The 12,937-nt window shown below is 40.6% G+C and overlaps 1 protein-coding gene across 3 annotated transcripts in view; it reads right to left on the bottom strand.

The window, feature by feature from the left end:
• Positions 1-8,633: 8,633 nt before the first annotated feature.
• The window catches only part of ATP10B (ATPase phospholipid transporting 10B (putative)), a 396,833-nt gene continuing 392,529 nt past the window's right edge, over positions 8,634-12,937 (bottom strand). For all 3 annotated transcript variants that reach the window (XM_019506484.1, XM_019506483.1, XM_019506482.1), the window contains one exon: positions 8,634-10,941. In XM_019506484.1, coding sequence (XP_019362029.1) covers positions 10,449-10,941 — 493 coding nt within the window. In that variant the 3' untranslated portion in view covers positions 8,634-10,448. The remainder of the gene's footprint in view (positions 10,942-12,937) is intronic.

Consider the following 12,937-nt stretch of genomic DNA (forward strand, 5'->3'; position numbering starts at 1 on the left):
CCCTTGTAACCTGTCTAGGTCCATTTGTAGCCTGTTCCTCCCTTCTAATGTGCCCACATCCCCCCACTTCTTAGTGTCATCAGCAAACTTGAACAGGGTGCTTTGCACCCCCTCATCCAAATCACTGATGAAGATATTGAACAGGGCGCGCCCAAGGACGGAGCCCTGTGGGACCCCACTTCCCACATCCTTCCAGGTCGAGAAGGACCCATCCACTACCACTCTGTTTAACCTGGCTAGGATAAATCACTTTGTAACTAACAGACATCTCAAACATGCAGGTACATGCCTGCAGTGGCTTAGGTGAGACACTGGAGGCACTAGAGCAGCCCTCCCTTCCCTTCCACAAGGTTGAGCTGAGAAGGGCATGGCGAGTCCCTGGCAGGATTAGGGAGGGGTTCCCCCCTCCTTGATAACAGAGCATTTATCAGCTCTGTTATCAGCATTTATCACATCATCAGAAAACAAACAGCCTCTCTCATTAGTTTAAGTTCTTCTTAAACAAAGAAGGAACGGAGGGACACTGCCAGCTGACCAGTTGATTAGCTCCAAGAAGCTGTATCTGCCACAGCACAGACCATAGCCAGCACGTGGTCTGCTAGCTAATGCAGTGTGTCTGTGAAAGGCAGAGGGGACAGGGGATCCCTGCTTAGCAGGGAGTGGTAAGGGGAGGGGAAAAGCAGGAGGAAGCCAGGCAGACCCTGCTGTGCCTGCAAGTCTCTGCCAGAGCTGCAGCCAGGGAGAAGAGGGAAGGGGCCAGCCCTGCTGTGGAGCACATCGTCCCGCCCAGCCCAGAGAGCATGCCGGGATGCCGGGGGGGTCTGATTTAATTTAAACGAGCAAGGGGTCTGGTACAGACATTGCATAAACTGGTTTGGCACAAATCAGTTAAGTCTGATACTACGTTCAACCAGGTTTATCCCAAACCGACTTCAGCCATTTTCAAACTGGTTTAGGTGCAATGAACATTTGTTCTGTTATAAGTCTAAACCAGTTTACGATCACTTAAACTGGTTTATGCGTAATGTCTATCCCTAGCTTAACAGTTTTACTGAGCATTTTGGAAGTGTCTAGAAAATAGACCCTGTCTTATTCTGGACCTCAAATGGAAGCAAAACCAGAAGGATGCTTTGGAACACAGAGATCAATCTAGCCCCCTCTAAATAAAGGATCACAGATGTGAGGCTCCAGTTTTGGCTATATTCTAGAATATGTGCTCCCGCTGTGCCTGCATTCATACCGCCCCCTGGCATTTCATGCAAGGTTCATCTCTGGCAACTCAACATTATTCCCTGTAGGCATATCCTGTTTCTACATTAAAGGACTTAGGCTCAGTCCTGAAAACACACTTTTGCTTAACTTGGGCATGTAGTTCTGCTGAGTTCAATGGCTCTATGTATGTATGTCAGCACTGCAAAATGATGGCTGAAAATAAACTATCTTGGATACCAGAAACAGTCTAGCACCGCAGACTTAGACAAGGGTAGGGTATGTTATCCCACACTGAGTTGTGGGCTGCTGTTGTGGACTGCTATGAGTACCTGAACTAGCTTCCTTAAAGCTAGCTTCTATAGCTTTGCACCCCACTGCAGTTTGCAGTGTGGAGCCACACTAAGGGCATGATACTTCACTATCATTCTAATAATTAAAAAAGAAATATTAATAGCAAGCAAATAATTCTTCACAAGTGAAACAGGGTGAACTACCAGGTATTCTCCCAATGTATTATTCTCTACTGGCTATTAAAAGCAATACAGTTAGAAATCTTACTCTGAGAATGGATGGTGATTTTAACATGGTGCCTGTATGGAAGGGGAAGCTATTTTCCTACATGTGTAGTCCAGGAAGCTGGCACAGAGATTAGTGTAAATCATAAGATTACAGTCTGGTGTTCATACTCTTTCAGACTTACTAACATAATATAGTATGCACCACTAATACCACTGGGGCTCCTGCAGATGTTTCTATATGTTCATGAGTATTCATACCCAGTGGTTAAATACATTATTGTCTATTTTTCAGTTCCTCCTAATTTCATTAAAATCACATATCATCATGCACAAAATTGGAAAGTGTCCAGAAGAGAGCAACAGAAATGACAAGAGTTTTGATAAACATTGACCTCTGAGGAAAAAGTTGAAAGTAATGGATCTGTTTATTTAGGCTAAAATAAGAAGACTGAAGGTAACCTGATAACAATCTTACAATATATAAACATTTTTATAACAAGGACAATGGATCATTATCCCCAAAGTCTATTTATGATGTAGACAAAGAAATCAAATTAATATGTAGCAAAGATGATTTAGATTTGATACCAGGAAAAAAATCCTATCCATCTATCGGGAGGAGCACTGCATCAGGTTACCTAGGGATGCTGTGCAACCTGCTGCATTGGAGAGTTGAAGAACAGTGCTACATTTCATGATTCTGTAAAGAATTAAAGATTGAGAAATGTTTGGATTGCAGAAAATCAGCTTAAAGACCAAAGGCAGATAATTACAAACAAATATATAGGGGTAAATTATATCCCCATGCACATTTTCAGTAGGGTTCTAAAACATTTATTGCTCCTATAAGGTTTTATGCTTGTGATTCTCCAGTGACATCTGCTGAAAGCATGGGAAGTTCGGCTGTATAATTTGGGCTCTGATACTACATATCGTCTATTGGTTTAGAAATCTAAATAGATGCAGGCTCAGTTGAAGCTGTTTTCATGTCTATGTACTTTTGTGGGGTTATGAAGGGAGTTTAGTACTATGGTGCTTCAAAACATGGACAGGCTTGTTTCCTTGACTGTCAGGAGTGAAGGCAGCAGGCAGGCTAAATTGCCCCCAACTGGCTCTGGCTATGGAGTGGGCCTGGCTGCCCGCAGCTGGCTCTGGTTCCTGCATGGGCACAAATACCTGCTTATAAACAACATGGCTTTCAGAGCCCACCATGCTACTCAGCAGGATGAATGTTTCTCTCTCCAGATTTATGCTTCTCATGCTTTGCTCTAAATTCCCTATCTTTGATTCCTAGTTCCCAGTCCCTGGGTTCTGCCTATTTTTTCCTATTGTCCAGGGTCTTTTTTTCTGGCTTCTTGGTTATTGCCTGCAGACTCCTGATTCCAAACTGTTTCTAGAGCTCCTTGACCTCTTACGTTTCTAAACTCCAGTCCAGGCCTCTGTTGTTTGACATCCAGCTCCTGTCTCATAGCTTAGCTCAATGCCTGCCCACATCCTAGTCCAGACCCTGCTGGCTAGTGATTCCAGTCTGGATCCCTAAGCTCAGTTTGTTCCTGACTCGGGGGCTTGTAGTTCTACACAGGGTCACAACCTATGTCCCAGTGTCTTAAAAATCTTGACCTCCCAACCTGCCTACTCTTAATCCCCTGACTCAAGTTGGACTTCTTGCTTCCTTGACTCTGCCTGTTCCTGATCCCCATGGGGGTATGAGCCTCTAAAGCAGTGGTTCTCAATCTTTTTGGATTTGAGGCATCCCACCATAACTTTTGGTACTATTCAATTCACTAATTTCAAAAACTAATTTATATATTAGAGTGCTTACCTCTTTATAAAAGGGCTAGGCAATAGGGGTGTGTTGTCTGGGCAGGGGCAAACCTGAATGTGGCACATCTACTTATTTCCTTGTGCCTCACAGCACACTTCAAAGGACCTCGCAGCACCCCAGGGTACCCTAGCACACTGGCTGAGAGTCATTGCTCTAGGGTCAAGCTGTCAGCTGCCTTTGCCTTGGTCACATCCATGACATCAACCCACAAAGAAGTTAAATTACATATTCAACTTTGGCTTTCTTGTGGGTCATTCTAAATTAGGTTTAAGTATCTACCATTTGTCTTGAGACATTATTACTGAATTATGGAAATAATATTCAAATGAACATTATTTTTTTCTCTTACCCATTTTTGTGGGGAAAACAAGAGCAAAATGCCTTCCTGATCTGTCTTTAGAAAGCACAATTTTCATAGAACGTAGAAGTTGAATCCTTGGCTGCTGGTCCAAAATAGGCAGCCTGGTCAAGTATTTTATAGACAAAGGAGAGGAAGGATTTAAGATGATAAGTATAGAAGTGATGAGATTTAAGGAAGGAGTTTTCAATACTCTGTTCCTGCTAGTATGCATATCAGATAAGAGTATGATCTATGCAGTTAAGTGATAACACCATACCAGTTCTGACTTTTTTTTGCCTATTGCTTACATTATAGCAGACTCCAATTATCTGCATAACCTGCTTAAATACATAGGAACTTCTTGGCTCCACTGTCTACATTGCAAAATAATTGTACTCTGTTTAACTGTGTAATTGGAGACTGGGTTGGAAGCCTTGATGGCTTCTAAGCAGCCCTGAACTGACTAGGTCCCCACAATTTAAAAGCTGCTATTAGAGGCATAAGGTGCCCTTGGGAACAAGGTAAGGAGCTTTAATGAGGTAAAAAAAACCTTAAGGCTGTTCCTATAGTAAATAAGTCTTGTTTACATAGAGGTTAAGTGCATACTCACATCACAGCCTTTTTTCAGTCCTGAGCACTGAATGGTTGTGCACCATGTAGGAAACACAAAGATGTGGATGCAGACACAGGGGATGAATCAATAGAGGGTGAGGAATGGATGAGAAGAAAAGATGAAGTTATGATTTAGGAGGGGATGAAGAAAAAGAAACAAACCTAAGAGCTAGGAACACAAGAGATGGGAGACCTCCGAATAAGTGTGGTGGATATGAATTATGGATAGGAAATGCAAAGGATGAAGAGAAGACAGGTTTACCTGTTCATTCTGTTTGGTTGAGAGGATGGGGGAAAAATAGTATGGTCCTGGCTGTAGAAAGGGAATACAGAGATCAGACAGCAGTGTTTGTTAGAGATCACATGAGGAATTTTCAGGACAGTTAATGGAGGAGATTAAATGAGACAAATAGGATGGCTGGGGTGGCAGCTGACTCAGGAAAGTTGGAGAAAAATGCAGATGCCAGGGAGAAAAGCATAGGGTTGAGGACAGAGGCAAGAATTACAGTTACAGAGTAAGGCAAAGAGAGCTGAGGTTGATAGCCAGGTGGATGAACTGGGATGAGAAAGAGAGGAAAAAGTGGCTGAAATTGGCAGGCAAGGAAAGGAAGAAATTCATTATCAATGCTTTCAAGTTTTGCAAATGAGTAAGAGGAAAAATACCTAGGGAGACACCAGACACAGACGCTGGGGCAGAGGAGAGAGAGAGGTTTCAAGACCAGGAAGAGGTACAGGCAGGTGGGGATAAAGGGTAGCAGCAGAATGGAAGCAGGAATGTAAGAATTAGCCCAGCAAATGAATTAGTCCTGGTCAGTTACCATGAAAGTAGATTATTCTTTGTACCACTACCAATTAAATACTTTAAGACTATCCATGATGAAGTGATCAGTGTTATCAAGAAGAGAAATGCTTGGGTTCCAATTCCTAGTTCACCTTTTTCCTGAGGTATGGACTCTTTATTTGGGGCTGGGCATATCGTTGGCCTTGTATGAGCTCCTGGGAAGTAAAGAACAGCCTTACTGGCAAAGACTGCTCTAGAACGCCTCCCTGCTCATGGAAAAGCTCCCTTATATTGGGACTGTTTCCTGGCATCCATTTCCAGTCCTTCTGAGGCCTTAAGGTAAAGGACAGTCATCCCCCAAAGCATTTTCATTTTGAATTCAATCTCTGTATTCAGTCTCTGTCTTGTTTATGTAACTCAGAATAATTAGGTGTTAGATTATAATTGTTAGGCAGCAAGTCCTATTCACATTTATCTCATGCACTGATAATTGCAGTGAGTTCCAATCACCAGCAATGTCAAAAGTACTTTATGGATCTTCAGCATTATTCGGTCAGTCCTCTAAATCCCACCCTCTGGGATCATTATATTCAAGAGTCTCTTGTCTTAGCTTTTATATTTTTATTCAGCTACACTGCTCACAAGTATCTAATCATACTGCATCCTGTCTGAAGTCATCTTACCCCCAAAGCAAACAGCTCAGTACTTGCACAGTGCTTAGTACTGCAATCAAACAAATGAATTAAACATTAAAGCAGCAGCACACATGTTGCAAAATAGATGGTGATACATCCTAAGGCAAAACATATTCCTTGGTGTGATTAGTCTGGATATAGTATGACTGTCAACGTTCACACCTGTGAGGAAAAGCAAACAGTGCCCTACTTCCTCCCCTGATTCTTTTTGGCATTTAGACAATTATGGCCAATATCTAGCAGGCCAAAGGCCACATTTCCAAAGCATTGTTCTAAGAGAGGCATAGACAAATCCAGGCAACAAATGTGAGGATTTCCTGCCCCTTGCATCTAATAAAATCTTCTCCCCTAAGAACATGATGGACGGCTCCTTTCTGACCACCGCAACTAGCCCAGGAGATCTTGTGTCACTTACTGAATAGCAGTGGGCTTGCATAGCTGTTCACTTAGAAAAGGTGTCACCTTCAGTTTGTCACACTGATAATACTGACTATCACTTTGTTGTAGCTCAAAGCACAGTTATCTATGTGGTTGTTTCATGTGGTTGCCACAGACCAAAAAAAAAAAAGAAGTATGTAAAGACTTCATTGGCAGTCAGTACTTTTTAGTATTCTGTGGTCTAATTAAATGAAACAATGATTTACAGCACCCTATACATCAAAAAGCTAAATAATTGTTCTGCTTTCTGACTATTCACATCAGAACTGAATGTCCTGTGGGGCTATTCAGAAGACTTGGAGGGTGAAGGCGAGCAAGTTTGAATGCTTTGCCCCACTGTGCCCCTACAGGACTTTCTGGCCCAGAAGACTGCAGTCTCTATTCTACGGGATTGTATTGGGCCATTATGTTGTAGTCATCTACCAATCAATGAAGCTATCAGGTTCTTTTATTACCAGGTAGATTATGGGTCAGGATATACAATTATTTAGGTCAGCTCTATTGCCTTCTTCTGTCAATTAAAATCAATGATTTTGAATCACACTGTGAGCATCTTGGACAAGAACCACCTCACTCTATTTGCATGGTGTTTAACAGAGTATGGTTGCCATCATTAAGGAGCCTCTGGGAAGGCTTTGAAACACATTGCAGGGAGTCTTTGCTCCTGTTTAAGAGAAAATCTTCTTCAACTATTCTCTCAGCTACCTCCACAACCTGGCTCCACAGTGGGAAGGACAGCCTAAATGGTAAAGCAGTTTTCCAGATAGGGTGTGAGAAGAAATATCACACAATGAATTCCTGGCCTTGTAGTCAGGGTGCTCTACAATAGTTCCCAGCTTTACTTATCTTGGTCTTGGTTGTCCCTCCAGTTTTTCCGTAAATTCTTGCAGTTACACATTATTATCCATTATCTAACCTCTATGCATTGCATGCCAAATGTGGCCTAGTGGAAAGAGAACTGGATTTGGACTTTGAAAATTTGGATTCCATGCTTGATTTTGCCATTGGACTGTGGAGTGACCTGGAACAGGTCTCTTCTGTCCTCTTTGCTTCTATTTTCTCTTCTGTAAAACTGGGACAGCAATCCTGAACTCCTCTTCAAAGTGCTTTGAGAGGAACAGATAAAAAGAGCTCTGAAGGTGCTATTTTTGATAGGCAACACTAATCCTGGATATGACTCCAAGTTGTAACTATATCAGTTTTATTACTATAAAAATATTTCCTATTTTGAAATCATAACATATGTGAGAAAAAACGAGCAATTTATTTCCCGGGGTTCAAAGGAACAGGACTAGGTCATGTAAAAACATGTCTGGGAGTCAGAAACATTTCACCCCAGATATCATCACCAAAGGATTCATTCTCAGGCAGTGAGTGGGTAAAGTGAACACTCTCTGTTCCCACAATAATAATCTCAACAGCACCTAATTCCTGTCATTGTACGAAAACCGCCTCTTTTAGATTGGTTTAAAGCTGACAATTAATACTGTATCAATTATAGTTATACGCTTAACACAGTAATAGTTGAAATAAGTTTAAGTGGTAGGGATGCTATTCAGTCCTTTCTGTGTTATGTTAAAGCAACAGTAACTAGCAAATTGTGGGTTACCATATATAAAACAGAAAGCAAATGAATGCAGGCAGTCCTCGGACTTATGACACAATTGGTTCCTGAAAACCGTGTCTTAAGTCAAAACATTGTAACTCAGAATCAATTTTCTCATAAGAAACAATGTTATAAATGGGGGATTGGTTCCTGAACCAAGGCCTGATACCCTATTTTCACCAAAAATACCGCAGAATTTTTTACTCGATCAATTATAGCTGAGTAATATAGCTAAATTAATGTATATATATTGTAAATAGCAATCATCTTGATTTGGAAGGACTTCTCTGAGGTGATTTGCTGGACTTTTTGAAGGGCTCTTGGTTAGACTTTTTGAAGCGTTCTTGGCTGGAGTCTTCTCAGTAGTCTTGGCTGCAAGTTTTTCTGGAGTCTTGTCTGCTTTCTTAAAGAAAGTGTCTAAGCAAATTTGGACAGATGTTCTCCAGGGAGATGAGCGACACAGCAAACTTGTTTGCTGGCGTGGCATTGCTTCGGATCCAGCGTTGTAAGTCAAAACTGACGTCATAAAATTGAAACAGGGTGTCAATTTATAATGGTTGCAAGTGTGAAACGTAACTCAAAACGTTGTAAGTTGAGGACTGCCTGTATTTGCTAAACAGTTTATTAAAGAGACGTCACACATTGTGATGTGTAACAAATAATTAGCTAAAATTTACTGCTTTACACATTTAAAAAGCTAAAAAAACTGGAGTTTTCTGCTGAGTCACAAAAATATGAGACCAGCTGAACTTAGTGCATGATTGAGTTGTAGCTATTTGTTGTGATATCTTGAATCTAACATGGTATTAATAGTGAATATTTCTATGGGAAATACTGAAGACATCTTTCATTGCATTGCAACAGCTAGGGGTCAGAGTGTTGTTTGTGAATGTTCCTGTATCTTGTTGCTTTAAGATACTGATAGGGATGAACTTCTGCATTTTAATAGAACTGTAAGAAGATAACCTGACTTTTAGTCATTATAGGCAACCACAACTACTGTAACGTACCATTCATATCCAAAGCAATTGATGTGCCCAAATCTCAGCTCAGACGTAGATTTATTTGTTGTACTATTAAAATATCTTCCATCTCTATAGCAACTTTCATCTTAAATGATCCCCAGCAACATGATGAACATATGGAAATCTTTGCCTCCACCACTGAGCTACGCCAATATGAGATGTGTTTGACAGAACATAACAACACTATGCAAATGGTGTAACTACACAGCACAGTGAAGTGCCATGCAGAGATACCTGAAGTAATCAGGGCACTGGTGCTATATGCATTTACGTAATACAGTATAACTGCATTCATATGGTGTTTTATGTAGCCTAATAAGCCTTGCTTCTCATAGCAGTGATAATTAGCAGAGTATTCTGCCTTGGTTAATGTGACTGTACTGTGTTCTGCACGTAACTCATCCTAGGTCTCCTTGCATGTCACTGCGTTATGCTCTATAGATATATCAAATAGTACAGGGTAGGAAGGAAGGAAATAAATACCATCTCCAGATTAGAAGAAATCAGGAATAGATATGCTTTAACTAAAATTTCCATTACACTTTTGGATATATATTTGGTAGCTTTAAATATCTATAACTGGCCTGGAGTCTTCCTGCCAACTTTTGTGGTTTTCTGTTTATAAAAATGTTTTCTTCCTGCCCAGTATTACTGTGAGGAAAGTCAACCTATATAAATGGGCCCTTCTGACAATAGAGAGGAAACAGTGCAACTACATATTGTGCTGTCACTTGTATAAAGCATACAGCCTGAAAACTAGAGCATTTTTTCTGTCAGACATTTTAGATATTACTTTTAACAACTGAAGGTAACCAATTCCCTCTTTTATAAGTGGCTTATTGCTAACTTTTAAAAAGCTGAAGGGATTCAAGGGCTTTTTGATCGGACCTTTTTAAGGCTTTGTTTCTTAGGTATTAAAGAAGAGCTTGTTGTTCTTTGGAATGGCACAGTATATAGGATCGGTCCTTCCTTGCTGTCCTAAATGTATAATTACCATGTAATCACCATGCAGGTCACTATTACTTTGAAGAGAAAATGTTATTTGATGAGAAACATCTCCAGTTTTTGTCCAGATTGTACATTTCACAGTGATTAACTGATGCTCATATATGTTCTCCTGGTCAAACAACACCAAAGAAACCAACCATTTATCAAGTCAGCCCACATCCCTGAAAACTGATATGTGCACATGGCCTATTTCACATATTAATATATCATATTGAGCTAGTCCAGAAGATTCGCAAAGCCATCTGTGTATTTCTAGAAAGTTTCACAGTTGAACATAGTTATGAAAAAAGTTTCGCCTGCTGCACTCTTTATCCTTGAGGGCTGCACAGCAGCAGTAATATGTCCAGGAAGGTTAGCACATTGTTGAAAGCTCAGAACTCAAGATCCTTTATAGTGTCACTGCACTCACTGATCTCCGATGGCTTCCACGGTTACGTCTTTCATCACAACCATCAGTCAACTGGCCAATGAACTGCCCAGGAGATGCATTCCTATCAGTCAAAAATTGATACTGCCAAGGTGAGGCTGTCACTGAGGAACTGGCTGAAGTAGTTTCTTCCTCTGCCTGCCTCCTGATGGAATATTTGCTTTCTCTATTCAGTATCCCCTCCCTTCTGGGGTTTGTATCTTGGGGGGATAGTCTGAGGTTATCATGGGATATAGCAGATGCTGTTGGATGTAGGAATGGTGACAGGCATACATTGCCGGTGCTTAGATTAACCTCATCAACACAGACTGAAGATGTGCCTAAGGTAGCTTGCTTTTTTGTCCTCCACAAGTGGATTTCCAGATCTCGTTGCTCTTTGGGAAGCTTATCCAGTTGCTGAGCTTTCAGAATTGGACATGCTATGAAGGTTCCTTGCAGAGCTAAAACACAATACCTGATAAAAGATCAAGAAAAGTATCACATTAAAAATGGGGTTCACTAGTAAAATGTAACACTTTGTCAAAAATCTCTTTCTGCAGGTTTTCCATGGTTCTGCAGATGTCTGGTAATGTCCTTGCTTACTTTCAGTGAGGCACTTGGATGTATGCAGCTGTATTGTAGAGTCATCTATACTTATGATGACCATGACAATAGGATTTGTGTACATGCTGTATAGAGCATGGAAGCAGTAGTGGCCTTAGGGAAGGGCAAACCAGGAGACCTCCCAGAGACCCACAGTTTAGGGGGCCCCAAAATTTTGAACCTAAAATGAACCTAGAATATAGCTCAATGTTAAAAAACTCTTTCATTGTATTATTAATATTGGATTAAGATACTTTTATTGCAGTTTCATGGACAGGGCAACGTGAAATTGAAATTGAAAATGTCTGACTTGCTTATAGGTCATCAAAATTAAGCCTCTAAGGGGCTAAAATGACTCTCTTGCCCAGGGCCCCAACAACCCTAAGGTCACCACCGATAGACGGACAAGCAGAGACTTGGTTGGGTTTATGGACAGAGAGCCAATAGTTGGAAAGTGAAGTGATACGCTCCTTTAAAAGGAGGCATAGAGATACAGAGGAAGGTGAAACTGCAGAAGTCAGTATCTTCTTTTTGCTTCTAACACTTTCTCTATGGCCCCCTTCTCTCTCTCCTGTTCCTGGCAGTACTTGAAAGTTGAGAAAGCTACATGAAAGGGGTTGCTCACAGGTGGGTAGATTTGCATTTGAATATCAAATGGGAAAGCATGTAACTGCTTTTTTTGCCATGTCTATGGACCATGTCTACCAGAACTACCACTCAGAGCCATACAAATACCTGGCACAAAAGCATGGGCATGCAGGTGAGTCCATCTCAGAACAACAGATGGGATTCAGAACCTCAGCCTATAGATAAAGGGAGAATCTGTAGCTACAAGGAGGAATTGAGGCTCTTTTATATTCACCTTACCTTCTAGAGATAGCTGGAAATCTTAAAGCTATGAGCTCCAAGTGGTATCCAGGGAAGATAAGGAACAAACCGCATACTAAAATGAGCCAATTGAAAATTTAAGTATGAGCTGCATTTCACAAGGAGTGCTTTGTTGCTGTAACTGAGTTCTGGATAGGACTTGGAGATGGATTATGTGTGAACAGAAGTTTCTGAAGAAAATAATCTGGGGTGCCTGCAAGAAGGAACAGCTGTGCTCCTTCCTTGATGTTATCCAGGCACAAATCTTTAAGCTCAGTATCCTGCCAAGGCAGCAAGGATCTTAACATTGCTGAATTCCCAGGACGGAAATATGAATTCTTAACCAAGTGTCTGATGTAGAAAGCTCAGGGCTAAAAAAGTCATTGTGAATATGGGCTGATAATAATAGAAAAAATCACTCAGGAAAAAAACACTGTCAAAAGATGCTGTTCCTTGGAGATGTGAAACATTCACTCAACCATGAGCCACATCATCCTTACCTGAAGCTTGCATTACCCAGAATAAATCTGAATACACACAGAGACAGAGTAGTTGAGAAAAATGTTAAATTATCTAATTGAAACAGGGCTTAAAATACTGTTTAGGTCCAGATTTTAGGATTTGTTTGAAAAGTGGTTTAATAAAATCAAATATGAATGAAAATGTCTTTATGACTTTTACAGTTTCAGTGTATTCCTAACAACTGAAAGAGAGAAGCAAATTAGTTTGTTTCACCCTACTTCTAGTCTGTCTGACTATCCAAGCTCAAAGTAATTAAAAAGGCAACAAGAGTCATAACTTGGGAAAAACAGATTGTTTTTAAAATTATTTGACTTTTAATAATCTGAGGTATTAGTAGTTAGATATGCAAGGAAACAAAAGTAATGTTTTAACCTGTCTACCAAATTATAAAAACCAACGTTATCCTCAAACATTATTTTCCTTTGTATTTGTTTTCTGGCAGATAGCAAGCCATGATTTTGGGCATAGGAAGATTGTTT

Source organism: Gavialis gangeticus, unplaced genomic scaffold, assembly GCF_001723915.1.
Source record: "Gavialis gangeticus isolate Ggan-Ray unplaced genomic scaffold, GavGan_comp1, whole genome shotgun sequence".
NCBI classification, from domain to species: Eukaryota; Metazoa; Chordata; order Crocodylia; family Gavialidae; genus Gavialis; species Gavialis gangeticus.